Genomic DNA, 27,892 nt, shown 5'->3' on the forward strand with positions numbered 1-27,892 from the left:
GGAGTCGTCGCAGTCGGTGGAGAAAGGCACGCTGGAAGAGCTCGCCGGGGAGCAGGGCAGACTGGAGGAGGACGCGGGGGCGCGGTGGGGAGAGTTGGAGGAGTAGGAGGACATGGAGCAGTAGTCGGTCAGTGAGTCCTGGTGGGTCAGGATCTGCGTGCCCAGCTCCTCACTGTACATGATGCTCACGTCCGCGATGCCGTCCCCCTCGGGCTCTTTGGGGCCGGCCGCGTGGCTGTCCGGGGACTGCGGACCCAGCGGGCGCACGGGAAACATGTCTCGGAGCGGGCTGGGGTCTCCGCAGAAGTACCGGGCGCACAACTGGTAGGTGGCTGCGTGGTACATCACCAAGGAGTTGGCCCTGTCGTCCAGGCACCAGACGACCTCCTCCCCCCGGCACTCAGAGCTGCACACGACCGAGGTGACCACCGAAGGGGCCGAGTAGGGCTCCAGCCTCCTGCTGATCTCCAGGGCTGCACAGTCAATGACCAGCAGGCCCGGCCCGTTGCTGTACCAGACCTCGGACCCACTGTTGACCACCTCCATGGCCCTCACGGGGTAGGGGTTCTGTCGCGTGTCTTCATCTGGGATGTTGAACTTGGACCTGTTGGCCGTGTGCGAGCACAGGTAGGAGCAGCTGTTGTCTGGGGCACCCCGCACCACGGGAAACACCGCCACGAGCCCGTCATCCAGGCCTGCCAGCACCAGGTAGGAATTCTGCGAGCAGAAGAAGGACGGCCTGTGAGTCTCACGCATGCCAGGGGAGAGGCAGACTGGGCACAAGGCTCATCTCCGCACTGACCCCAGCACACCCAGAGGAGCAGTGTTCCCAAAAAGGTGGGGAGCCGCCAGCAGGACCTTCTGGGCATGCTCCCAAAGCAGGTGCAACTCAGGCCCAGAAGAGCCTCACCCACCCTTCCTGCTGTGAGCAGGAGAGGACGTGCCTAGGGAGAGTGTGGCCCACAGCACCAAGGGGTGGGGCAGGTGTGGCCTGAACCACGCGGCCAGTCTCTGCTCGGCTGGCTTCTTGCCGTGTGAGCGGGAGGGGCTGCCTTCTCCTTCAGGTCACAAGGGCCTCCTTCAGAGCCAGGACGTGGTTCCCTCCTTCCCATGAGCTCTGCTTGTTAACGACGTGACAGCAGTCATGGGCAGCATGTGGGTCTGCTTGCCACCTCCTGCTGCCGCCCCCACCAGACGGGGGCTCCATGACAGTAGGCTCGGCGTGCCGGCCACTGCCGCCTGGGCGCTGGCCTGCCGCACGGAAGGGCTGAGTCTCGTCCACCTCTGTGACTCTACCTGGCGTTCTGCCCCAGCAGATGACAGGTGTCTGCTGAGCCCATCCTTGAAGAAATCGCTTCCAGCTCAACCCTCTCACGGAGGCACTTCTTGGACCCTGTGCCTACACTCCCCACTTAGCACACCTATTCGAAATGCCTAGCTGGCAGTGCTAGGGTCCTGGGGCTGCCCTCCGCTCCTGCAGAGAAGCATGCGATCTTCTATAGCCAAAGTTGCAGGGACAGTGCTGGATGCAGGGCCCACCCCAGGCCTCCCTGGAGCATCTCTGCAGAGCCAGGAATAGAGGGCAGGTTGAAGCCTGGATGCCTGGCTAGGGCTGAACGGGAGGAGTTCAGGAGAACAAAGCTGAAGCCCCAACAGAGCGGGGACCCAGGCTTCGTACCAGGGCGGGTGAGCGGCAGAAAGTGCCCTTTCTGGGACCTGAGGCACTTGGGAACTGGGGAGGCCAGGCTGTCCAAGGTCATGAGCGAACCAGCTTCTAGCTCAGCAGCAAGGTCAATAAGCCCTAAGAACATTATCAAAATCCATCCTCAGAATTTTAGGAAAGAGAGCAGCCAAAGCAAACAGGAGCAGTGCCTCTATCTGAATCCTGGCTCTGGGCCCCAGTCAGGGCGGTGAGCCCCACGGCCCAGTTGGGTGTGAATGTGCGTGTGCAAGAATGCAGGGGCCTGCCGTCGTGGCCACGGGGCAGCACGGCCTCCGAGGGGCAGGCACCCTGACGGGGAGGCTCCGCACAGAGCCGGCTTTATTCCCTCTGGTCGTGCGGGTGGCAGTGCCCTGGCTCGGGGGCTCTGGCCAGCAGTGGCCTTAAATAACGCTTTGTGTCATGTTCTCCTGGGCTCTGGGGCAGACCGGGTCCCGAGCTTGCCCAGCCTCGCCCATGGGGCATGGTCATAAATGACTCCAGGGTTGATTTCAGATTTTTTTTTTTTTAAAGAAATAAACTGTAGTAGAGTGAAGAGCGTATATATTTCACGACTGTCAGTAAGTAATAATAATGCTCACATTTACCCAAGTGCGTGGGCTCAGAGCTTTGGGGATGTTATGCTCAGAGAACCCTCTTCAACCTCTTCTTATCCTCATTTTACAGATAGGAGAACTGAAATTGGATGATGATAGCCAACACGTTTTAACCAAACACCACCAATAATGACTCACTGAGCACTGACAAGGAACGGAGAGGACAGGCAAGGGGTGGGAGGGAAGGGGGCAGGGACAAAGGCAGAAGAGCAGCGCCCCGATCTGGAGGCCGGAGGAGCCTGAGAGCACCACTGAAGGGCGGGGCTGGGCTGGGGCAGCTTCTCAGAGCAGGCTTGGGGGTCCCTGATCTTGAGAACTGAATAAAAGGTAGTCTGGCAGGGGTGTGTGGGGCGGGGCCGATCCTAGCAGGAAGGGCGGGGAGCGAGGGGCTGGCTGGGGGAGGCTAGCCTGCCCTGCAGAGGTGCCAGAGCCCCGGGCTGTGGAGACCGACCACTTGGGGCTCCACTTCAGAGAGGTGGGGGCCGGAAGTTCAAGGACATGGACAAAGGGGGACCCAAGGTCTAGGGCTGACCGACTGTAGGCACTCCAGAGGAGGGTGTGGGGGGGCTGCCACCACCTGTTGAGTGTCTCTGGGGAGCCACTGCTATCCGACGGGGGGGAGGGGCACACGCACAACTGCTCTTTATACCATTTGTGCCCCAAAAACGCCTCATTCGAATCTGTGACTGTCGTATTCGCAGGTGGAATGCAAGCTTTCCCCTCAGCCCTTAGTTCTTTTTTTTTTTTTTTTTAAATGATTTTTTATTATATTATGTTAGTCACCATACAGTACATCCCCGGTTTCCGATGTAAGGCTCGATGATTCATTAGTTGTGTATAACACCCAGTGCACCATGCAATACGTGCCCTCCTTACTACCCATCACCGGTCTATCCCATTCCCCCACCCCCCTCCCCTCTGAAGTCCTCAGTTTGTTTCTCATAGTCCATAGTCTCTCATGTTTCATTCCCCCTTCTGATTACCCCCCCTTTCTTTATCCCTTTCTTCCCCTACCGATCTTCCTAGTTCTTATGTTCCATAGATGAGAGAAATCATATGATAGTTGTCTTTCTCTGCTTGACTTATTTCACTTAGCATTATCTCCTCCAGTGCTGTCCATGTTGTAGCAAATGTTGAGAACTCGTTCTTTCTGATAGTCCCCTCAGCCCTTAGTTCTGCTCTGCGAGTTACCCAGGTTCTAGAAAAGGCACTGATGATGGCCTGTCTAAGGCTGACTGTGACCTGACCGGGGCTTGGTGGTCCAAGAGGGCATGGCTTTGCTCCCACTCCTCATACCTTCTGGATGGGGGGGGCACCCCAACGGAAGAGGAGGGCAGAGTCAGACCCCTGGGCATCCAGCTCCCCCCTGACCTCACCTTTTTAATAACAGGCACGGCCAACAAGCAGGTGACGACCGCCGGGGTGTCCAAAGCCCGCTGGGGTGTGTTTAAGGGGCACATGCCCTTGAGGCTATAGATGTAGATCTTCTGGTCCTGTGGAGGGAGACGAGCCGACGTGAGACCAGTGGAACCCCGGCTGGCCCCTCTGCCAAAGCCACTCCCCCCTCCCACCGCCTGCCATTTTCCCTCACGGTCCCTTCTGCTTTGGGAATCCCTTTGCGCCTCGGGAAGCAACACGTGTTGGGGCTTTCTGGTGGGTGGTCTGCATATTCCCATGCTTTGCAGAAATGTTGAAAACGACTGAAGAGTTTAAAGAAGAAACATAAAATCGCCCCTCCTCCATGACTTGGTGAAAGCCACCTGGGGATTTGGGGCCCAACTCTGTTTCCCCGGGGTGTTTGTGTGTGTGTCTCCGAGTTCCTGGCAAAAGTAGGACCACCCAACTGTGCTGTTTCCTCTTTCCTCGTGATGATGCATGGCAGGCGGAGGGAACCGTGTTTGAGCGCCTCCGGGCTGCCCGTGGCTCAGGGCGGCCACCACCTAATCTGCTGTCTGAGCTCAGTCTGTGTCCAGGTTTTCACTACCGGGAGTTACACGGGGATGAGCATTCTTGCACACACGTCTGTCTGCCCTCCGCTGTGCACTGGTCCCCCGCCCCCCACAGCACCGTAGCTTCGGAGCATTTCTTGGGGCATTCCTGTCTGGATTTCTCAGAACACGGCTCCCGGGGCCTTCCGCTGACTTCCGTGATGTGGAGGCAGAATGCCTTCAGAGCCGAGTGGATCAGCTGTGTAGACCCGGCAGTGCTATAAGAAACCCAGTGGCTTCACCAGCCTAATGGGGTTCTCCTTCTGCTGGGCTCCTGCACCTGAGACTTCTCTCGGCTGAGCCCCGGTCACCCGCCAGGGACAAGGCAGGTTGCTGCCCCTGGTGACACGTTGCTGCTGCTTCACAGGGCTGCTGGCACTGCTCTGGGGTCTCACACGCGCGGGCTGGCCTTATCTGATGCTCGCATGTACCCGGGCACCTATATTCCTATTTGCTAAATGTGGCGCCCCGTGGACGGCACCCTGTGTTGCCCACCTCGATGAGGACCCTGAATGGAGACAGTTACCTCGGTGGCTGTCCACAGAGAGTTCTGGACCTTGAGCTGGCAGCTTAGCTTCATTCCCGCACAGCTCATCCGCTGCACTTCCATAAGGCCCTTCTCTGTGTTCACCACGGTGTAGTTCCTAGAGCCGGCGACAATGGTGTGCTCAGTGGTCGGCGCACGGTGGCCAGGGGCCGCCTCCCTTCTCTCGGCTTGGCTTGAGCGGCCTTGGAGGAGGACATCGGCTGCCTCGTCCACCCCCTTGAACCCAGGGTTGAATGTGGCCACGTTCTGAGAATCAAGGACCGTTCGTGGTCCCGGGTATAGGTGGGTTTTGCCTCCCTGGTAGTACTTGAATGCTCGGGCAATGAGAGGGCATTCCCAAAGGGAAGAAAGGCTCTCTTTTGTCTGTGACCTTGGAGGGTCCACGAAATTGCCCTGGTGTGAAGAAGGGTCACAGGTGGCCACACCTTCACCAAAGCCACTCACCCCTCCCACCGGCCATACCTGCCTTACCCCAGGAACGGGGAGCCCCTCAATATCAGAGTAGACAAAGTCAAGACTAAAGATCGATGGGTGCATTTCAGAGTAGGCTGGGGGTCCCAAAACACGTCCCCCAACACAAGTGCTGCAAGTGCTCTGAGAACTAATAAGCTGTATTTTATGAGGGTTGCTGTTGGCTCACTGGAATGGGCCTCCCCCCCATTGCATTTCTGTCCCACTGTCCCCCGTGGGAGTCCAGCGTACTCACTGTCCGAGGCAGAGAGTGAAGTTATTTACCCAGGTCATGCACATCTTTTGCCCACACTTCCACGGGTCTTTATGTCTCCCAGTCTCTTGACTGGTTTCCCCCTCTCCTTTCTCTTTTTTCTCTGGTAGGTTATGTGCTGAGGATTCTGGGGGTGTCCTGTGCCGTCCCAACATCCCTGGGGTGCCATCTGCCTCATCCCCCTGCCCCCAATCTCGAGTCTTGATCAGATTCTGTTTGCTTTTTGTTAGGCAAGAACATTTCCTCACTGGGGGTGTGGATTTCTATTGGGAGTGTCTCAGTCTCAGTCCCTTTGCGATCATGAACGATCACTGCCTTATATGCATTATTTCAAGAGAGAGTACAGAAGGCTGACATTCTATTTCGGGCATTCCTTCTTCATTTCTTAGCTTCATTTATTCTAAAAAAAGAAACTTCCTCCTTTTCTCTCTTTTGCTACCTTGGGGTACAGTTCACATAGGAAAGGCAGAATAAAACCTTGATTCTTTCTGTATATACTAGTTTTCAAAATAATGGGTGAGTTCTCTAGGACCCTTCAAGGGTGATCAATGAGGGGTTTGTGCTTGTTTTTAAGATTTTATTTATTTATTTATTTATTTATTTATTTATTTATTTAGAGAGCATGAGCAGAGGGAGGGGCAGAGAGAGAGGGAGAGAGAGAAAGAGCGTCTCAGGCAGACTCCCTGCTGAACGTGGAGCCTGATGCGGGGTGTGATCTCAAGACTCTGAGATCATGACCTGAGCTGTGATCCTGACCTGAGCCGAAAACAAGACACTTGCCTGACTGAGCTCCCCACGCGCCCCAGTTTGCTTGTTTTTATTAAGTAGCATTAGAAACACATGAATTACAAAATTTGATGTGTCTCGACCCACTGAAATTCTTCTTACTAATGGCCAACTGCCCTACCCTTGGCCAGTCGGAACCTCTCGGGGTTGACTCCTAAATCCCTTTAATCTACCCTCACGAGTATCTGATGGCATCCTTGATTCTGGTGTGTCAGATGCCCCCAGCCATCTTCCAGTCCCAGACCTGGAGTCAGCCACTTCTCAAATAAGCCCTGGTTCCCTATGGTACTTAGAGACCACCACCTGGGTCCCGGGGGTCATCACTGGTTGGTGGTCATTATTGTTAGGCCTTTTCAACAGGCAGGGCTAGGAAACACGAATTTATTTTTCTTAAAGATAAAATCTATCATGAATCCAAAAATTTAAATTCAGAAGTACAGGGTTTTTTTTTTTTTTTTTTAATTTAACCTAGCTTTCATACTTTGCATGCCAAATATCACAATGTGCAATGCCCAGTGATGTAATTATTGAAAACATATATATTTACATACATAACTATTAGTAAAAATAAATATACACATGCACAAATATACATGTTTCTTTAGGGTATGGTTTCTTATACCACGTCTTATGTCAGAGCACTCAGTCCCCGTGGCATAGACCACGGCGCAAACATCACCTGGACTGCCCCTGGGAAAATGGCAAGTTCCTTCTATTTAGCTCATTGTGTCTCAAGCTTCACTTCATCTAAGCCTTATTCAATGGTAGCATGGCAAATGTTTGCCATGAGGCTTAGAAGACTATTCAGGCCATGAAGTGCTCTCGTGACTCTGAAGATGTCCCAGTAGGGGAGTGGGAGAGACCTCACACCCTGGCCAGGACTGAAGGATCTCACTCCAGATGGTGGGTTTTTGGAGATTGCAAAGTCTATCTTTCCAGTACTCTGGCATCTTCATCCTGTGACCTCCTGTTTCCCAGTGATCTTACTCCCACTTTACCCCAGCCACCCTTTCCCACAGTTGCACATCGGATCCCATCTTTACCAGTATTTGCCCCCCTCCCACCCACTCAGTGTCAAAGATCTATTTTCTGACCTCTACCTCCAAGTTTTCCAGAACATTCCACCTACTACCATAACTCATCACAGGGTTTTTGGTTTTGTTTACACTCTGCCAAGATCTAGGATTCTCTGGTACTTTCCATTGTTCCTTATCCATTTTATGGCCCCACTTAGGTTCCATGATCCATCTCTGTCATGACCCTCTTGAAAATACCTCCACTGTCCATGCCTTTCTCTCCCTCCTGCCAAAAACCCAACTCTATTTAAAACCAACTGTTGCCTGTCTTGCGATCTGGGGGCAGCAAAACATGCTGGGGGAACATAACCCTGTGGTTGAGCCTCATTTCCAACACGTGACCTCCAACCTCCAGCAGGCCTCACTGCCGTCCTGCAAGCACCCTGATCTCATGCTCTGGTGCTCACGTCACACGTCATCTTCTTCTCCTTGAATATTCAAAACCTCTCCCCATGCTTTCGTCCTTCCTGCCGTTTCATTGAAAAAGACGCAACTCGAAGGGAAGGCCCACAAATTCTTATTTAAGGGCACCAAGCCTGCTTGGCCCTGGGTCCCCTGCCCCTGTCACTACTCAGCAACTCCACCCCAGTAACTGTCCTCTCTGTCCGACCCCCGGCATCATTTTCTTCTTCTGCCCTCAAGCTGCAAATAGCACCCACCTTAAAACAAAGTCCTTCCAGGATGGGAGAATGATTACAACTAATAAATGACTTCGGTAAATTTGCAGGGTACAAAATTGATATACAGGAATCTGTGGTGTTTCTACACAGTAGCAGAAAGAAAAATTAAGAAGACAGTTCCATCGACAGTTGCACCAAAGAGAACAAAATACCTAGGAATACAGTTAATCAAGGAGGTGAAAGACCTGTACTCTGAAAACCTAGCACACTAATAAAACAAACCGAAGAGGACACAAATAAAAGGACACGTGTTTATGGATTGGTAGGATCAATATTGTTCAAACGTCCATACTACCCAAAGCAATCTACAGATTCAACGCAATGCCTATCAGAAGAGCATCAGCATTTTTCACAGGACTAGAACGAGTAGTCTTGAAATCTGTATGAAGCCACAAAAGACTGTGAAAAGCCAAAGAAATCTCAAGACAGAAGATTAAAGCTGGAAGGACCACAGTCCCTGATTTTGAATGATAGGACAAAGCTGTAGTAATCGAAACAGGATGGTGTGGGCACAAAAACAGACACAGAGATCAACAGAACAGAATAGGAAGTCCAGAAATAAACCCATACTGATGTGGTCAATTCATCTACGACCAAGGAGACAAGAATACACAATGGGGGGAAAGACAGTTTCTTCAATCAATGGTGTTGGGAAACCTGGACAGCCACATGCAAAAGAATGAAACTGGACCACTTTCTTACCCATACACAAAATAAACTCAAAATGGATTAAAGACCTAAAGGTGAGACCTGGAGCCATGAAACTTCTAAAAGACAACAGAGGCAGTAAACTCTTGGACATCAGGCTTAGCAATATTTTTGGGCTCTGTCTCCTGAGGCAAGGACAGCAAGAGCAAAACTAAACACCTGGGACTACATCGAACTGAAAAGCTTTTTGCGCAGCGAAGGAAACCATTGGCAAAACGAAAAGGCAACCTACTGGATGGGAGATATTTGCAGATGATAAATCTTATAACGGGTTAATATCCAACATATATAAAGAGCTTATACAACTCAGCACCAAGAAAACAAACTATTGGATTAAAAAATGAGCAGAGAACCTAAATAGACAATTTTTTTTTCAAAGACGACATCCCAATGGCCAACAGACACATGAAAAGAGGCTCAAGCTCGCTGACCATCAGGGGAAGGCACATCAAACCCACGATGAGACCTCATCTCACACCTGTCCGAAGGGCTAGTATCAGACAGGAACCAACAAGTGTACTGTTGGTGGGAATGCAAACGGGTGCAGCCACTCTGGAAAACAGTATGGAGGTTCCTCAAAAAATTAAAAATAGAAATAGCATATGATCCAGTAATTTCCACTCTGGGTATTTACCTGAAGAAAATGAAAACACTAATTTGAAAACATATATGCATTGCAGGGCACCTGGGTGGCTCAGTTGGTTAAGCGTTTGCCTTTGGCTCAGGTCATGATCTCTGGGTCCTGGGATCGAGCCCTGTGTCAGGTTCCCTGCTCAGTGGGGAGTCTGCTTCTCCCTCTGCCTCTTCCTCGGCCCCCCACTCCCACGTTTGTGCACTCTCTCAAATAATTTTTTTAAAAAAGAAAAGATATATGAATCCCTTTGTTTATTGCAACATAATAGACAGTAGCCAAACATGGAAGCAAGCTAAGTGTCCACCCACAGATGAATGGATAAAGATGTGGTACGTACACACACACACACACACACACACACACACACACACACACACGTAGAATATTACTCAGCCATAAAAAAGAATGACATCTTGGCATTTGCAACAACATGGATGGACCTGGAGGTATTATGCTAAGTGAAATAAGTCAGAGAAAGACAAACACCATATGATTTCAATTACATGTGGAATCTAAAAAACAAAAGAAAAAATAAAACAGAAACAGACTCATAAACACAGAGAACAAACTGGTGGTTGCCAGAGGGGAGGGGGGCCGGTGGGGGATGGGTGAAATAGGGGATGGGGATGAAGAAGGAAAAAAACAAGTACAAAAAGCAAAGCCCTCTGTTGACCCCACGCCCGCTGGCAGACCTCACCTTCTCCTTGCTTCTCTTAACCACAAATGCCTACATGCCTATCTATTTGCGTGGACTCCGTTTTCTCTCTGGAGAGAACTCCATCAGGCTTTCAACCCACCATCCATTAGACATCTCTCCCCATGGTCATCCCTGATTGCTCCCCAGTTCCACAGTCACTCCCCCCCACTCTGATACTAGCAGGGCACGGCCCGCCTCGGGACATTACCTGGACTCCTCTTTCCCGTCCCAGAACACCACCATGTACTCCTGGCCTTGGGAGGAGAAGAAGGTGGTCTGCTTCCCGCAGGGTAGCTGGTACATGAATGTCGCAAAGGTCGGGTCCTTCATCTGGCTCACCACCGACAGGGCCAGGGGTCGCTGAGGGAGAGAGGCCACCAGAGCCGTGAGCAAGGGTCACTTACGGCCAGACGGATGCCTATCCTGCCCATGAAACCAATGGTCTTGAACAAGGGAGGAAGGACTAGAAACTGCTCAAAACAAGAGACCAAGACAACTTCAGGGGCCAGAGTGTCTGCCAGTCCAGGACATAACCCTCCACAGCAACTCGAACATAGGGGGTCTGGGTAGCTTAAACTCTGATATTCCAACCCCTGTGCCCACGGATGTACAATCTTGCAGGGAATTTTTCTCAGACCTTATTTGATTCCCAATACATTAAATCTGTACCATCTAATTTGACAAATGCATTTTAACCTTGAAACCACTGGCCTCTTCCCTAAAACAGCTAAGCTTTAAAATGATATTACGACTCCTGCTCTCAGGAGTGAAACTGCTCCCCCCGTTACTCTAAAGAGAGATGCATACATTCTCTCTGCTCTTGCGTGGGGACCGTACTGCTGTCCAGGGGTTGGGATGCTCTGCTTGCCTGATGGCGTGACACAGATGCTGGGGAGGAAAGCAGAGCTCATTTTTTCCCGAGAGTGACACGCGCGCAAAGAAAACAAGCTGGATGTATGAGGAACAGTACAAATCTCTTTCTAGAAAGGCGAGCAGAGAAGGGCTGCCCATTTGTTGCAGACCCTTGGCGAAGGATGGGCAAGTAGACACACACGTGTACCCTGGAGGTCCAGAGCCTCCACAGCGGCAGGAGGTGCCAGGCCCCCAGGCCCCCAGGCTGGGCCCTCAGGTACCTTCTCAGGCTTCGTGTCCCAGCACTCCATCATGAGTGCCTGCAGCCGATGGAACTGCACCTCCTCGGGCTGCCCCAGGACAGGGCGGATGCCCTTGGACAGCTTCTTGGCAATCTGAAGCTGGTGGTGGCCCAGCGCTGGCCGCTGTCCCGACAGCAGCTCGTAGAGCACCATTCCGTAGGAGAACATGTCTACCTGGGCAAAGAGGCAAGCCAAGTCAGGTCCCCTGCCCGGGCCCAGCAGCTTTCAGAAGCTGGCCCTGGGATGGAGGGAGCAGAAGACACAATAGGACCAGGGATGCTGCCCAAAGGGAGACCGTCATCAATCCATTCATCAGTGCATCCATCACTCCCCACCTGTCCAAACATCCAACCAACCATCTGACCATCCATCATTCTGTCCCCTTTTTTTTTTTAAAGATTTTATTTATTTATTCGACAGAGATAGAGACAGCCAGCGAGAGAGGGAACACAGGAGGGGGAGTGGGAGAGGAAGAAGCAGGCTCATAGCGGAGGAGCCTGATGTGGGGCTCGATCCCATAACGCCGGGATCACGCCCTGAGCCAAAGGCAGACGCTTAACCGCTGTGCCACCCAGGCGCCCCCATCGTTCTGTCCCTTTAGCCTTCCATCTTCCAGTCCTTTCCTCCTCCCTCCTTCTTCCTTCCCCTCTTCCTTTTCTTCTTTTCATCCATCATCCATCTATCCATCCATGCACCCAATCACGTATCTTCTGCATATTTATCTATCTATACTATCCATCTGTCCATCCGATGATCTGTTCTTCTATCCATATACCTATCCATACTCCCATACTTCCTTCCTTCCTTCCTTCCTTCCTTCCTTCCTTCCTTCCTTCCTTCCTTCCTTCCTTCCTTCCTTCCTTCCTTCCTTCCTTCCTTCCTTCCTTCCTTCCTTCCTTCCTTCCTTCCTTCCTTCCTTCCTTCCTTCCTTCCTTCCTTCCTTCCTTCCTTCCTTCCTTCCTTCCTTCCTTCCATCCATCCATCCACTCATCCATCCATCCATCCATCCATCCATCCATCCACCCACCCAATCATCCAATAAACACATAATGGGAACTTGCTAGCCCTCAGGCACTGGTTAAGGGCTCCAAGGATGCCATGCTCCTTATCCTTGAGAATCAAGAAAAAGCAGGAGAACTCGGACCCTCAGCTAAATGTGCTCAGCAGTAAAGAGCAGTGTATGCAAATCACAAAGGGGGAATGTCTCCTAAATGACAACATGTTGACTCCTCTAATTTTAATGTCATCAAAAGGCCCAGAAAGGAGAAGTCAGTTTAGGCCTCCATGAGGGCCAAGAGGTAACATTTTAGCAGGAGAATGGCTGAAATAGACCTGAGAGTTTTCAACGTGAAGGTTCCTGTTATAATCTTAGTTTCGAGGTGCTTGGTGTGTGTCACCTGCTACTTAAGAAGCTCTTATTTTTATCACTCTGATTTGCCTTTTCTATTTTGGTTAATAGCCACAGGTGATGAGTTAATGCACACACGCTAAGGTCATTCCTTTTTTTAGAGGGGTGGAGGAGGGGCAGAGGGAGAGAGAGAGAGAGAGAGAATCCCAAGCAGGCTCCATGCCCAGCGTGCAGCCTGACATGGAGCTCAATCTTAGGACCCTGAGATCACGACCTGAGCCGAAACCAAGAGTCGGATGGTTAACCGACTTGGCCACCCAGGCACCCAGCTAAGGTCATTCTCTTTCCTTTTTTATTTGAAGGTGGTCAAAAGGTACAAACTGGCAGTTACAAAATATCATGGGGATATAATGTCCAGCATGGGGACGACAGGCTGTTTAGGTCATTCTTGAAGCAATCAGGCAATGACTCATCGGCAAATCACCAAATAATGAAAAATTATAGACCAGGGGAGTTTCAGTGCCGGGCGATTAATGAACCAGGGCTGGCACTAGCTGGTTTGAGGTTGTCTGTGTGCCCGCATCTACTAAACAGCTTTTAAGCAAGAAGGTAAACATTCAGCTAACATCTTGGCCAAGGCTGGCCATGCAGCTGCTTGGGGAGTACACGCTTGTCCTCATTCACTCTCTTCCCCTGGCTTTGGCCATGCTGTCTCGGCCATCTCTGCCATTCACTTCCGGCAAAGCCTTGTAGGCAGTGCCTACAGGCCAGGGGGCTTTGCCATCCTTCTTCTGACCACTCTGCGTGAGACCCCATGAGGCTGGCCCACTATCCCCATTTTATACATCTAAACGGCAGAGCGGGGACCCAAATCCAGACCCATTTCTGCCTTAGGCTCATTGTCCACTGTGTACCACCTTGACTACGTGTCTGAATCAAGGTTGGAGACTTCGGAGGTTAGAGACTTCACTGTTCCTGAAGCTAATAAGGAGAAGTTAACCTTGACATTCCTAGGTGGGCACAGACCCCTGTGCACTTCTGGTTTAAGCCAGAGCCCCCTGGTCGGGCACGGGAGAGGGAGAGAGTGCGCCTGGGGAAACAGAGCTCAGAAGCTGCAGTGCCGCGAGGCCTGCCTGGCTGGCCTCCCAGGGGCCGGGGGCCGGCAGGGGGCTGGGGTGTGGGTACCTTCTCGTCATACACGATGCGAGGCCTGATCTCCGGGGCCTGGTAGCCGGGGGTGCCCTCCACGCCAAGGGCACCCTCATGGAATGACTGTCGTGAGATCCCGTAGTCCGACAGCTTGATGTTGGTGTGCTCCTTGACGTCAAGAGACCAGACCAGGATGTTGTCCGACTTCAGGTCACAGAAGATGATGTTTTTCTTGTGCAGGTAGGCCAGGCCGGAGGCAATCTGGTACGCTATTTTTTGGGTGAGCATGTGTCCCAGGGGCATAAAGGAGGAATCTTTGCAAAGAAAAAAAATACCAAACTATCATTACAACAACAGTCTTTTCTCACCTTCTCTCTCCCCAGATACTCCATATTCTACGAACACTTCTCATCATTTTCCATGCTGGATGCCAGTGGAGACAGAAAATGACCTTCTGAAATAAAACAGTATGTAGGGGAGAGATGCTTATTGTTATAGCTTTATTCATGGTATTTCATGCCTGGAATTGTTGATTTTTTTACCAAAAGAGCAAGGATTCAAAATTCCTGGAGTTCATCGTAGGCCAAGATTGCTCTACTGCGGGGATAAGAACTTCATTTAAAAAAAAAGTTCTCCATTGAGGGAGAAACGATTTGAGTTTAATTGCGTTTCTCCTGCCTGAGTCAAGAGACCACTACCCGTCTCCTGTCAGCTCTTTGGAATTTAGTTCCCTATTCATTTCCCAAGGAAAATTATTTTAAAATCTCATTAAAAAACAAGATAAAACTGACCCCAGGTTCTCAGAGTTTCAGCGATGATGGACACGCGTTATGCGTCGTGGGGAAAGGAGAGCTTTACGGGGCGGTGGGCTTGTGGGCGCCAGGCTGCTGCTCGGGCCGCCCTGGGCTGCCTCATTTGAGACCCTCAACTGCCCCCCACTTAGTGGGACTTTAACAGGCCAGTAAACGAGGCACTAATTTACAGGATTATGGCAGAGAACCAGGACTTGGAATGTGGTCCCATCCGACTCTACACCATACGCTTCTCCAGCCTGGCCAACACCACCATTCCGGGTGTAGACCTGGTGACGTGCCTTTCTTCGCCCCCAGAGAGTTGGCCCCATGAGCCGTGGGGCAGGTGTGCTCCCCCCCAGACAGCCAGGCCAGGCAGGAGGAGGGAGCCCCCGGGGATCCAGCTTCCCTGGGGCCTGTGTTGCCAGCCAGGGGCTCTCCAGCCTCCCAGGGGCTGGATCTGGCCAGGCCAGGCCCCGGGGAACCCCTGTGGAATGTTCTCGACACGGCGGGGGCAGGTACCTTTGGCATTCTCAGACAGCACGGTGTTGAGGCTGCCCAGCGGGGCGAGCTCCAGGGCAAAGCAGAGCGGGTGGATGCTGATACCCATGAGCGACACGATGCAGGGGTGCTGCAGGGCGTGCAGCATGCTGGCCTCTTGCCGGAACTCTGAGAAGTTCTTCATGGCGTCGGTGGCCCGCAGGTGCCTCAGCATGGTGTCTGCAGGGGAGAGTGAGGCCGTCGGCACTGCCCGCGGAGCCCCTCTAGGGCCACTCAGGTGGGGGTCCTGCCACACTCAGAGCTGCCCCATGGGGGCTCGAGGGGCTGGGGGGCAGCATTGATATTCTAAGGCACTGAACACATCGGGGTGGAGATACTGTCACCCAGAATTTGGCCCCAGACGGTGGTATTCCTGAGGCATTCTGCCCCCTCTTCCTCAGGTGTTAAACTTGTCCCAACAGAGTGGATGGTCCCTGTCTCCCCTGCCCACCCCCATCCCTCTCGGAGCCCTCACCCCATCCCCGCCCCTGCGGGCCCCGTGGAGGGTCACGGTGGTGGCTTATCCCAGTTCTGCATCCCCTAGTGTCACCCAGAGCCCGGCTCAAGCAGCAGGACTGCGAGGCAACCAGGCCCCAGCTGCTCACCCACAGGGATGCTGAGGGCGTGCTCACCTGACTCCCTGCCAGTAGCCTGGACGGCCGTAGGCCAGAAAGAACCAGCACTCTCTCCTCAGCCAGAGAGAAACCCGGGGCTGCCATGGGACTGTGACACGTCCTCTCAGGCCAGAGGAGCAAGGTCTACCGGCAGGAGTGGGCGATTTCCAGTCTGCGCTGTAAGCCCTGCAGGGTGGCTGCCCAAGGCCCCCCACCAAAGGGCCTCTCCTGCCAAGTCGGGGGGGGGGGCAGGACGCCACCCACCAGTCTGTGGCTGGCCCTGAGGTCACCAAGTGGGGTCCACCAGGCCCTGCTTGTCTTCTTGTGTCCCAATCTGTCCCTTCCCCCGCTACGTTCAGATCTTAAAATCAGGGATTTTTGAACACGGAGGTTTAAACAGCATGAAAAAAACCCTTAGCAGTTAAAAATGCATCGGTTGTGCCAGATCCGTGTGTAGGCCGGCCAAATTCGTTTTTTGAGTATAAAACTTTTGTTTTTCCTATTGGGTCTTTCACCCATTCGGTATTTCTTTTTTGACTTATGGCGTGAAGTCTGACCCAAGTCTCTGCCTCAATTAGCGACCGGTCAGCCTCTCCCCTCTGACTCATGATGTTACCTCCCGTATGTGCCAGCTTCCCACACACGTGCGTGGCTGCGGCTGCGCCCTCGGCGGGCCTGGCCGGGCCCGAGCTCACTGCCTTCACATCTGTCGGGTTATAAGTCATGACATCTGCTGGGCAGGCCTCTTTCCTTTGTCTCCCTCTGTAGGACCGTCCCAGCTGTTCCTGGGATTTTGTCATTTTACGCGCATTTAGAATCCGTGAGTGAGATCTCTGTCTCTCTCACACACACACATACGCGCACGTCCTCGGGAGGACTTAAACGAGGACTCAGCTGAACGGTGTGTGTTAATTAGCCCTCCCTCCACACTTCGCGGTTTAACTGTGGCATTCTAGCGATGGGTCATTGTGGTACATGGGAACGTGGCTGAACTCTGAGGTTGAGCTCATGTCTGGCAGCTCTGTGAAACTCTTCCTGGCTCTCGTATTTGCCAGTAGACTCAGATTTTTCTGTGCAGGAAGTCATTGTCTTCCTATAGTAACAATGTCTCTTCCTTTCTGATCTGTTCTCTTTCCCTTGCTCTATGATTCCAATTTTTCTACCCCGAGGGTAAACTACCTTAATGGTCATGAAGACAAACACGATAAGCCAGGGGTAGTGAGAAAGGTGCTGTTCAGCCGGCTGGGCATGAGGGGGCTGCCCAGCACCTGCGTGAGTGGGTGCGGAGCGGTGACGGGTCGCTCGAGGTGGAGACCATCTCTGAGCCATGCATGGTGTGTGGACTCTCTGGGGAGAGAGAAGGTGTGTTGCCTCCTTTGTGTGGGTGCGCGAGAAGCCGCCCCATGCTGGCTTCTGCATCCATTCACCTGGACTATCAGCTTCCTTCCTTTAGTGGAGATGGCTGAGAGGGGTCCTGCAGGGTAAGGGGTCCACCTGATGTCTGAGTGTGTACCTACCACGTGCCAGGCCTGTGCCGGCCATGGAGCAGATGGAAATTACAGGGATGGCCCATGCTCTTGGGGGCTCGCATCTAGACGAGAAAATAATCTCCGAAAACAATTTCCACACCTTGCTCAGCCTGACCTTTAGGCCTATCCCACACCCTGCCAGAAACAAGGCAGGTCGGCTGCCCAGGGGCCTCCTCTGGCCTCGTCCACTTTCTTCCTCCAGTCTCCCCAAGGTGGCAGGAGGTTTGGACCGTGGGAGCACGTGTCTGAAAAGAAAGGACACGGGGCCCTGTTTACCCGCTGGGGCGTTGGCCAAGTTCTTGAATTTCTTGATCTGGAACCGTTTCACTGCCACGGGCTGGCCTTGGTACCGGGCCCGGTAGATGACGGTGCCGCTCCCGCCCTGGCCCAGGACACTGCTCTCGTCCTCGCTGTGCTCCAGCTTGCTGTTCTCCAGGAAGAGCCTGCCAGAAACACAGCACACAGGTCTGACCTCACCTCCCTAGCCGGTCCCTTACTTCCCCCCAGAGAGACCTGCTGAGGTGGGGATGGCCCTGGGATGGGCAGATGTGAGGACACCCTTGATCATTTCTTCCACTGCCGGGAGTCATAGTTCAAAGCCCCCCATGGGGTCAGACAGATCCAGGATAAACCATGGCCGTGGGCGGTTCATGTAGCCGCAACAAGCCTCGGTCTCCCCTGTGAAGTGGGCTCGTAATGGAAACTGCTAGCACCGGGGGAAGCCTTGTGATGTGGCCCACATAGACAGAAAAGTCTTTGGATGTTTTCCTCCCAAGCACGCTGTGCTCTGAGAGCGAGTGTCCACCAGACAAACTACATTTATTTACTGCTAGCTTGGTTGTTTCCTTATCTCTTTATTAAGCGAGGAGCGAAGTACGTGGCCGTGGACGGCTTCTGATTGGCACAAGCCATGTCTGCACAGTCGATAGCTAGGATTTCAGGCAAGGGCAGGGAGTTTAGACCTCCCTGGTCTGTGTGTTCTAATCCTAGGTAAAGGGGAGATTTCTTCTGGGCTTGTGGAAAGACTGTCAGTCAGTCCTGAGAGGGATGGTGGGAGGCAGGGAGGGAGGCGCAGGCAGCCCAGAGGCCCTTCCCCTTCGGGACCTCCCCCTGCTCTGCGGCAGTCTCTCTGGGTTCCTCACCAGTGACCCATGCCAGGTGCCTCCAAGGGAGCCTTGCTAGCCCCACAGGCCGACCGCCCCAGGAAGGGGAGTCCCATGCCTCCCACAGCAGACTGCATAGCAGCTCAGGCTCCCCACAGCTCAACTGCTTGCTCGACACTCCAGGCAGGGGCAGCTGCCTCCGCTGGGGCCCTTGGTGGTGCCAGAGCGGAGCCAGCTCTTCTCCAAGCGCCCTCCCTGCAAACCACCTGCCTGGGCAGAGTGGGCACTCGGGAGCCTCCCAGGACGGGCCCGGGGAGCAGCAGGAATGCTGGGGATCCCTCGGGGCATTCTGTTAGGACTCCTTGTAAACTCGGGGCTCTAGAACAGGGCTCCCTGGATGCCAGGGAACCACTCCCTCAATCCAACCCACCCAAACTCCTCATGCGGGGAGCGTGATGCTTCAGGGCCCCGGCTAGGCCACGGCTCAAGTTTCCAGGGAGCCTCTGCTGGGTCGGGAATCCTGTCCACATTGTCGGGCTTTTCAACTACCAGCCAGTACCTTCAGTGAAGAACCATGCCACGGCCTGCAATTCGATCCAAACCCATCTGGCTTTCCCGATTTCATACAGTAGATGCCGCAGGCCAGATCCAGTTGGGGCATAAAACCCAACAAGGTTCAGCAGATAAATGAAAATCCTAATATTTGGGCTGCCTAGTTGGCCCCTGCTTCCCGCAGAAATCCGATTCATGCATCTACCCAACTCTGCACGTGGCCTCGGAGAAACGATAACCCTCACGTTAGAGTTCTGGGAATAAGGGGGGCTCATTCTGCAGAAGAGCAGCGTTTAATTATCATTTCGACCAGTGAGGTAACTGGGGAGATTGCAAAGGGCCATGGGGGGACATCATCCAATGTAGGAAGCAATTTCTTAATTTGACAGACTGACCCCAATTCTGCAATATCTCAGAGTCCTCCACGTGGATTCTTCGGGATGGGGGGCGATTCGGAAAAATGAGAATGTGAATATTCTTACCACCCCCAAAAGTTTACTTTTCTTTAAAGAAGTCAGATCAGCAATCCTTTGACTAAGACAACAACAGGACTTCATACTCCAAGACAGTTGGTAACTGCCAATGTCAAATTATCTCCAGGGAGACCGAGTCACAGCTTCCGGTTTCCATGACTACAGAACAGTCCCTCTTTTACCCGGCACTTGGATTTTGCGACTGTTTCCTGTTGGGTGGGACCATCAAGCCTTCTCTAGCTCCCCAGCATTCTCTCCCCAGTCAGTATCTTAGGTTACGGGTAGACTCGACTGCAAGGACAGATGCAGGGGTTCCAAACGCCCAGGCTCGGCGCAGCACCTCGAGGTCAGCGTTTGCCAAGAGAGGAAAGCGGGGCTGTAGGACTGGGAGCGCCCCGTTCTCGACCGCCGAGGGGAATCTGCCTTCTCTTCCTGGAGCCGGCAGGAAAGTGGGAATCAGAGGAGCGGCACTGTGGCCTACCTGGCGGGGAAGTCGGTCATGAACAGCTCTGGAACCAGCTCCTGGAGAGGCACGGGGAGGTCGGGGTGTCTGGGGCAGGAGATGAAGTCCTGCTCAATGGCCGTGAGCACGCAGTCTTCCATGTCGAAGTACTGCACGCCCTCTGCTTTCTCACTCGGGTCCGTGTACGGGGCCCAGGAGGTCTCGCACACCGGGCAGGGCACATATTGCTCCATGAGCGGGGTCCCGTCGCTCTCTGTGGCTGTCAGGGCTACATGGGGACAGAGCACGAGAGAGTTTACCTGAAGGTGGCCGCAGGTGGGTCCCTGAGCAGCCCCAGGTTGGGTGGGCTTTTCAGAGGAGGGGGTCTGGGTGCCCCTGCCTGTACCCTAGGGAGTGGCTGACCCATGATTGTGTCCTTGGGTTCTTTTCTGGAGAGCGAGATCCTGAAAGCCCCGCACCAGGAAAGGTCAGGGATGCACTGGACAGACAGTGGGTGGTCTAGACCCTCAGCGGGCTGGCTGAGGAGGGGCTGAGAGGTTGGGGATCCCTCCTGCACGGCTGGGCCCCGACAGGATGCTGCGGGCTGCGTCTCAGCTATGCCACGCTCCAGCAACCGAACCACAACCAATAAGGAGCTATTCTTAAAATTAGAAACATAAGGCTTGCAATTACTATGATCCTTCCTAGAAGAGCAAGGCAGGGGGAGAAATGAGTACAAATTATAACAGACAGAACCTAGTCATTTTACCTGTGTTCCCTGGGGCAGGAGGCACACAGCTTTTCCGCACGCCTCTGAAAGGAGGTGCAAAGAAGTAGCCTCCAAGGCACCTCAGGGTGAGCTGATGGCCTGCCTTGTGCAGGAGAGGAGGACTCCTAGAACCTTCTGGGCGCATCTGCTATCTGCAGGCCCGTGTGTAAGACATCCTGCCAGCTGGCTGGTGGTGCTGTCTCCGGAGCAGCCCTGTCTCAGGTGATGATCTAATGCCCACCCCTCCCCCAACTGTCAACTCTCCCCCAGCACCTGCTGTGGGGCTCACTGGGTGGCGGGGAGTCACTAAAGCCCAGGGAGGCTCATACGGGTCTAGAGGCTTCCTTGGATGACCAAGCACACCCAAACGGCCACAAGTCGCACACCAAACTGCCTTCTCTTGGACCCCTTTCTTTCTTTCGTTTTTTTTTTTTTTTTTTAAGATTTATTATTTTAGAGAGAGAGAGAGAAAGAAGGGGGGAGGGGCAGAGGGAGAGGGAAACAAGCAGACTTCCCACTGAGTGGGGAGCCTGACATGGGGCTCCATCCCACGACCCCGAGATCATGACCTGAGCCAAAACCAGGAGTTGGATGCTTAACTGACGGAACCATCCTGGTGTCCCTCTTGGGCCCCTTTCTAAGCTTTTCCCCAAAGGTCAGCGTTCCCACCAGCCCTGGGAGGCCCCCGGCCCCGGTGTCCAGAGCATGCACCCAAAGCACAGCCGGCCGGTGCTCCTTAAGTGTCTCCTCTGATGCTGTCCGGGGATCCGGCAGTGGCTGCAGGCCAGACGCCAGCTCAGGGAGGGTGCAGGCCAGGCAGGTCTGGGAGTCCAAACCCATTCTCCGCTCTCTCGGCCGCCAGCCTTTGGAGGCTGAGGGCTCACGGGGAAGAGGCTGCCTGGTCTGCCCCACACAGCCTCCCGCAGGACACCCTGCGGTTTGTCTCCACTCTGGTAGCAAAACAAACAGGGGGCCTCAAAAGCTTCACTACAAGAAGTGTTTTCTTTGGGTGGATTGTCAATGATGAAGCTGATTAAAGGGCCATGTGGGTGGTTGGTCACCTCTGGGATTTGGGGGTGGGGGCAGGCAGGAAAGGAAAATGGGGGTCCTTGACAGGTGTGGCTCCCTTGCCTTCCCACCCCATCCATGGGGTCCCCCCAGATGTCAGCACTGTCCTCACTGTGAAAACAAGGCCTGTACCAAGCGCACATTGGGGGTCTTCTTAGACCATGCGGGGCACCCAGGGTCGTCTGTCTTCCCACACACTGTGTGCAGCCAGCAGGCCAAGGCTGCACATGCCCTCTGGGGTCTCGGCCCACATCTTCCCCGTATCGCCCACACCCATGTCACAGCCGGACTCCCTCCAGGGATCAGGATTCTGTCAAAAGGCCATTAGGACCTCTCTGGTTTCCGTGGGCTGAATCCCGGTGAGACTTCAGCTCCCAAAATAACGAGCCCCACCCTGACTCGTAAAGAAACGTTAACATGAGCGAAGACTTGGTTCAAGAACATCCTCTTACCGGGAAACCACTGATCGATCAGGGAGTTGACATGGTCTGTGATAAAAGCCATGGCAGAGAAGTCCCTCATTTCTGACTGGCAAATGATTTTTATCCCTCCGCTTTTTTTCTTTTTCCAGTTCACATCTGAGGATTCCACACTGCAACCCAGAAAGGAAGAACCCACTGTGATCGGCCGTGGAGGGCCCTGGGATGATTTCCTTGCCTCCTGAGGCTGAGACCCAACCCCAGGGACCACCCCACCCCCATCCTCACCCCAGGACCCTGTGCCCCGGCAGGACGGTCAGGGGGACCCCTGTGTTTGTGTACTTGCGTGTGGGACCCTGCCTCGTCCCCCCACCACTTCCCTGATGCCGACATCACCGAGACTTTGCGGGAAGCGACACTCAAGCAGGGACAGACCCCTGGGTGTGACGCTGGGGAAGGTTCTCGCCTCCTCTGAACTACAAGATTCTCGTTTGCCAGGTGGCAGCTGGTGCCGGGGAACATCTATGTGAAAGCTCCAGGCACTGAGAACGGCTCAGGTCAGGCCCTCAAAGGAAGACCCTTTCTCCTTCTCCTTCTCTTCTCGTGGAGTTGAAGAATATTTTGAAAACTTCAGTGTAAATATGAAATAATCTTGTGTGTTTATTAAAGCTGATTAAAAGTCATTTATTAAACCTTTTGAGCTGACTTTAGGTCTTTCTCTCTCTGAAAAAAGTAAAGAAACCAGGAAAAGGGAGCAAAGTTTTGTATCTTGTTATGTCATGTGGAGGATCCATGGTGTCACCTGGGCCATCGTCACTTAGGACAAGGGCATAAGGCCAGATGGCAGCCAGGCCCCCACAGGTGTCACCCAAGTGACCACGGGGGTGCCAGAGGCTCTCAGCCAGAGCTCAGGGGCCGCCCACTTCCCTCAAGTCCTGGGCTGTGGTCACCATACCCTCCCTCACTTTTCCTGACCTGCTAGGGGAGAGGTGGAAAGGGGTGAGGAGATGGGGACACTCTGGACATTTGCAGGGGAGGGGCTCCTATTCCTAGCAGGCGGCCATAATGAGCCATCTTGGGAGAACTCTGTGGACACCAAGTGGACGGTCTCCCGGAGGAGGCCGACTCGGGGGCTGTTCCCAAGAACCACGGGGACCCAGCCAGGTGTGTTCCCGAGTATTCCTACCTGAGGTAGCCCCCATCGAAAGTGACCAGGAGCCCTTCCTGCCAATAGATGGTCTGATTTCTTTTCACTCGGAATGTGCTGCAGCGATTTCTCTGGCTTCCTGTAAAACTATAAATGGTGACTTTCCTATGTCTGCTTTTAGTACTCTTCCTGTTTTCAAAAAGCTGAAAGACAGAGAAAAGACCCTGCTTAAGTATTCTAGCCTCCTCACTGGTCCCAGGCAGAGCTCTGACGAGGCCGGCCTGGCTGCATCGTGATAAATGACCCCCGTCTTTCCCACCCCCTCCTCCCACACCACGCAGCCCGCTGCCAAATTAAAAACTGAATTATCTGGAGGGGTCCCCACGACACTCTAGGAGCACATTTTCCCCAAAGGATTGATAATAGGCTCTTCTTTTTCAAACCTTTTCCCTCCCTGATTTGACAAGCAAAAATTCATGTTAGAAAATGTAGAAAATACAGAAAAATGCACAAAAAAAACCAAAACAACTTAACACTAAGCAGAGAGATTTTGGGCTGAGGGTATTTTATTCCAGGATTTAAAAAATTTTTCTGTCTACGTATATGTTTGGAAAACAGCTAAAGCCGTATTTTCTAATTCTGTATTTTTAATTTTCTAAATTTCTCATTTTGGTGGCTTTTAAAAACTTCACTTTTCCTATGCCATTAAAAACTCACATAAAAGTCGTTTTTCTAAAGCTCAGTACTTTGTGAAGTGCAGTGACGTCCTGATCAGATCCTTCATTTCTTTGACTATTTAGGTCGTTCCAATCTTTCGCTCCCTCAAACGGGCCAACGATCCATGAAAAGTCACAAAGCTTTCTCTGATTTCGAATGATTTCCTTCGCTCACCTTTTTAGCAATAGGATTATTGCGGCAAAGGGTCTGAATGGTTTTAGGTTCTGGATATGGACCGAGGAGCCGCTTTTGAAACAGTTAGACCATATATGCACGGACCACGGCGTGAGAACCCGTCAAGTTCTGGGGTTGGCTCCTGGGGTTTTAGTCTGATTTGAGAGGTGCAAAGTGGCCAGCATCTCCTCTGCTGCTTGAATTTGTATGCCTTTGATTACTCCTGAGACTGAACTCGCTCTCCTCATCTGAATTTCAATGGGACTTTTCCTCTCATTGGGAGTGAGGGATGCTGCCTGGAAGGGTGCCTGCCTCCACACCCAGCTGGGCCCCTCTGCCCCCCACACAGAGCCCACTTGCAAGCTCAGGCCTCACACGATGACAGATGACAACGCTGTGTTCTGTGACCTCCCACTTAGAACGCGGCAGGCGGACAGTTCAAAGGGAGGGCAGAGTGACCCAGTCAGAACTCTAGACCAGTCAACTCCTGCACCCACTCTTCCCATCATCCATGGGCCCCCCCCAGGCCTTGCAAACAAGTCCCTCCCCCCAACGTGGGCCACAGCAGTTATGATTTTCAGGCTCTCGTATTTATTTTTTAACATTTCAGTAAAATGGGAAGCTCAAAGAATATCTTTATTTAGCCACGGGGTTGTTAATTCCGTAAGGGCTGTTTCATTAGAATGTGGCAAAAATAAACCCATGCTGAATTTAACATCAATTATTCAACAGCCCAACTTTATGCCAGGGGTGCTCATACAGTAAAGTGGGCCAGAATCATCCTGGAGTTTCTGACGTGGTGGGTGTGGGGTGGGCCCACAGATTTGCATTTCTAGCAAGGTCCCAGGTGAACCCACGGAAAGGAACGCCTTGGGTCAGCTCTTCATTGCTTCCAGACCAAGTTAAAGATCCACACCTCTGGTTCTCAAGTGCGCCTGGACAGGGAAATCACCTGGGAAGCTTTAAAAACTCCCAGTGCCTGGGTGCCGCCCCCCGGAGAGCCTCATTTAGGCAGCCTGCGCTCTGTCCATGTCTGGTAGAAGCTCCCCAGGTGAGTCTGGTGCACCACCTGGGCAGCAAAACCATGGTTCTAAAGCCACGGTTCTCCAAGCGTGGTCCCCAAACCTGTGGCACCTCCGGGGACAATGGTTAGATACGCAAAATGCTGGGTCCCAGTCCACACCCACTGCATCGGAACCTCTGAGTTTCCTCTGAGCCATTTCTGCTGTGACAAGCCTTCCAGGGGATGTTTGATGCAGATTGGTTTACAACCACGGCCCCTACAATGCGGATTCGGAGCCAGCGCTGGCCTCCTGGGTCTAAGGGGTTGCAGTCAAGCCCTTCCAGCAAAGGGCCTCTCCTTCCCGTGCAGGCCCAGCTGCAGGTGCCCTGTGCGCCCCGCCCCCTGCCCCCCGCCGAAACGGAGGCTACCTGCAGGTCCATCTCTGCCAGGCTGATCAGCATCCGTGCGATAAACCTTTGCCAGAAACCGACGGGAACAAAGCTCATCTTAAACACTCTCTGAATGGTGTTGGCCTTGGGGTGCCGCATGCCGTGAGTGTCCAGGCCGGGTTTGGATGGAAGGAGGTGTGGCAGGAGGTAGCTGGAACACATCCATGGGGACAGGTGAGCAGTGTTGCCTGGCCTGGGCTCGCTGCCCTCGTGCCTCCCCGCCCAGGGCCTTTGGAATTCTACTTTTAGAAAGACAGAGTAGTTTCAGTGTTTGAGAATGGACGCTTCGAGAGGAAATGAAGATGGGGACAGCAAAGATAGCTCTCAAGGCCTCTAGGACAGCGACTAGAATATGCTAAGGGAAGACATGAAAACGTCTGTGGTCATAAACACATCAGACGTAGTAAATCTCGGTTCGCTCTCTATAAACGGGGCTGTGACTAGGGAATCGCTGAAAATTAATTTTGGATGGTGAAGGAGACACAAATACAGCTGCACGGTTCCAAGGCCCATGCAGACATGGGGCTCCGAGTCATGTTTGTTTTTCGGCTTGGAAGCGATTTACTGTTCTTGGTCGGTTGAGATAACACCATGGCCTTGCAAGTTAGAATGAGGCTGTGCACAGAGGGACGTTTTATGAGAGCGTTCTTGCGCATGGTAAAAGTGCTGAGTCACCGAGTCAGCTGGCAACAGCCGAAGCTGCGGAGGCCCCTCCAGGAACGCGCCTGAAAACCAGCATCGTCCATGTGCGCAGAGCAGCAGGGGCAGGCACAGGGCGGCCCTCCGGCGGGCCCTTTTCTGAACAAAGGTCGTGCCTTCAGCTCCCCTGAGGCTTTTAAATACATCAGTTTAGGTCCAATGAAGTATCTTTAGAATATTCTGGAAAAGACCCCTGAAAATATCGTAGAAGTGTCCATCCCGGCTCTGTATCTTCAGCACACGGTGTAACCTTGTGCAGATTCTCCTTTCCTGACGTGGGAAGAGAAAGGACACCTGTCCCACAGGGTTGGTGGAGGGGAGGCCCCAAGGGGTCAGGAAGTGAAGTTTTAGGTCATTTTTAGCCACTTCAGATCTGGGGAAAGAGGACCTTCTCAATCACCCCAGCTACAGTGTCTCTGCCTCCACCCCCAGGCCTTTCTCCAAGCCTGATTTATTCCTTCGTGTTCTGGAAAGTCCTTGTTTATCTGTTCGGTGTCCCTCCCCAGTCTGGAGGCCCTCCTCAGTGCCTTGCAGTGATTTATCCTGTTTCCTCCGCCCACACCACACTCGGCTTGGAGCTTACACTGGCCGGGTCCTGCAGCTTCCTTCTCTCCTGGTAGGTGCTGAGTGGGGGGAGGGAGCAGGCTCTGAACCCAGGTGCCCCAGCCGGCAGCACAGCGCCCACAGAGTGGGTACGCAATACTGCCAAAGGCAGAGACCACTCGGAAGCCAGCATGGGAAAGGAAGAGATTCAAACTGGCAACAGAAGCCCAAGCCCGCTGACACCTGCTATCCTGCTGGAACGCAATCACTAGAGGTGAAAGGCTGAACCAGGGGATGCCCAGAGAGTCAGCAAGATGGGGATTAAAGAGGTGAATTCTTCCCGTGCCTGCCGGACAAAACCTGGGGTGGGGGGCCCCGTGTCTACCCCGAGGAGCTGTCTGGGGCTGCACCACCGTGACTGCCTCAGCCGGGCAGGAGCTCTCAGAGATGCTGAGCTGCGTTGGTAACCAAGTACAAGTTTATGCGCGAGGAGACGGAACTTGCCTAGGGCACAAGGGAACGATTGTAACTGTGCTAAAATGAAAAATGCCCGGACACTCTAGACTTTATATGGAACAAGACGCCACTGGCTTTGAGTACTTAGCACAGAGGAAGAGTAACAATAATAATGCTGATAACATCTGATGTCTCTGGAGCTTTTTTTCTTTTTAAGACTTATTTATTTTAGAAAGAGAGAGAGAGCACACGTGTGTGCGTACAAGCAGGGGGAGGGGGAGAGAGAGAGAATCTCAAGCAGACCCTGTGCTGAGCGAGAAGCCCGATGCGGGGCTTGATCTCAAGACCCCGAGATCATGACCTGAGCTGAAATCAAGAGTCAGGTGCTTAACCGACAGAGCCACCCAGGGACCCCTTCTTTGCAGCTTTTAAGTGCAGGAGACACTTTTCATACTTTACGTGTATTATCTGATTTAATCCTCACAATGATTATCATACTAGTTGATGACTGTATTATTCCCATTGCACAGATGAGACAGGGAAGGCAGCTGGGATTCATACTCAGGTGTTCTGGCTCTGTGGTTTCACCGGCTGTAC

At 53.1% G+C, this 27,892-nt stretch overlaps 1 protein-coding gene across 1 annotated transcript in view; it reads right to left on the reverse strand.

Moving 5' to 3' along the window:
• The window catches only part of LRRK1 (leucine rich repeat kinase 1), a 121,152-nt gene that overhangs the window by 3,888 nt on the left and 89,372 nt on the right, over nucleotides 1-27,892 (reverse strand). The window contains exons 21-32 of the mRNA XM_040642691.1: nucleotides 25,577-25,748; nucleotides 23,294-23,457; nucleotides 22,141-22,280; nucleotides 19,891-20,140; nucleotides 17,558-17,724; nucleotides 15,121-15,318; nucleotides 13,844-14,121; nucleotides 11,290-11,484; nucleotides 10,365-10,516; nucleotides 4,831-4,948; nucleotides 3,693-3,809; nucleotides 1-717 (exon numbers count right to left, since the gene is read on the reverse strand). The exon at nucleotides 1-717 is cut by the window's left edge and continues 140 nt beyond it. Of these exons, the coding sequence (XP_040498625.1) occupies nucleotides 1-717; nucleotides 3,693-3,809; nucleotides 4,831-4,948; nucleotides 10,365-10,516; nucleotides 11,290-11,484; nucleotides 13,844-14,121; nucleotides 15,121-15,318; nucleotides 17,558-17,724; nucleotides 19,891-20,140; nucleotides 22,141-22,280; nucleotides 23,294-23,457; nucleotides 25,577-25,748 (2,668 nt within the window). The remainder of the gene's footprint in view (nucleotides 718-3,692; nucleotides 3,810-4,830; nucleotides 4,949-10,364; nucleotides 10,517-11,289; nucleotides 11,485-13,843; nucleotides 14,122-15,120; nucleotides 15,319-17,557; nucleotides 17,725-19,890; nucleotides 20,141-22,140; nucleotides 22,281-23,293; nucleotides 23,458-25,576; nucleotides 25,749-27,892) is intronic.

This window comes from Ursus maritimus, unplaced genomic scaffold (genome assembly GCF_017311325.1).
Source record: "Ursus maritimus isolate PB19 unplaced genomic scaffold, ASM1731132v1 scaffold_27, whole genome shotgun sequence".
In the NCBI taxonomy this organism is placed as follows: Eukaryota; Metazoa; Chordata; class Mammalia; order Carnivora; family Ursidae; genus Ursus; species Ursus maritimus.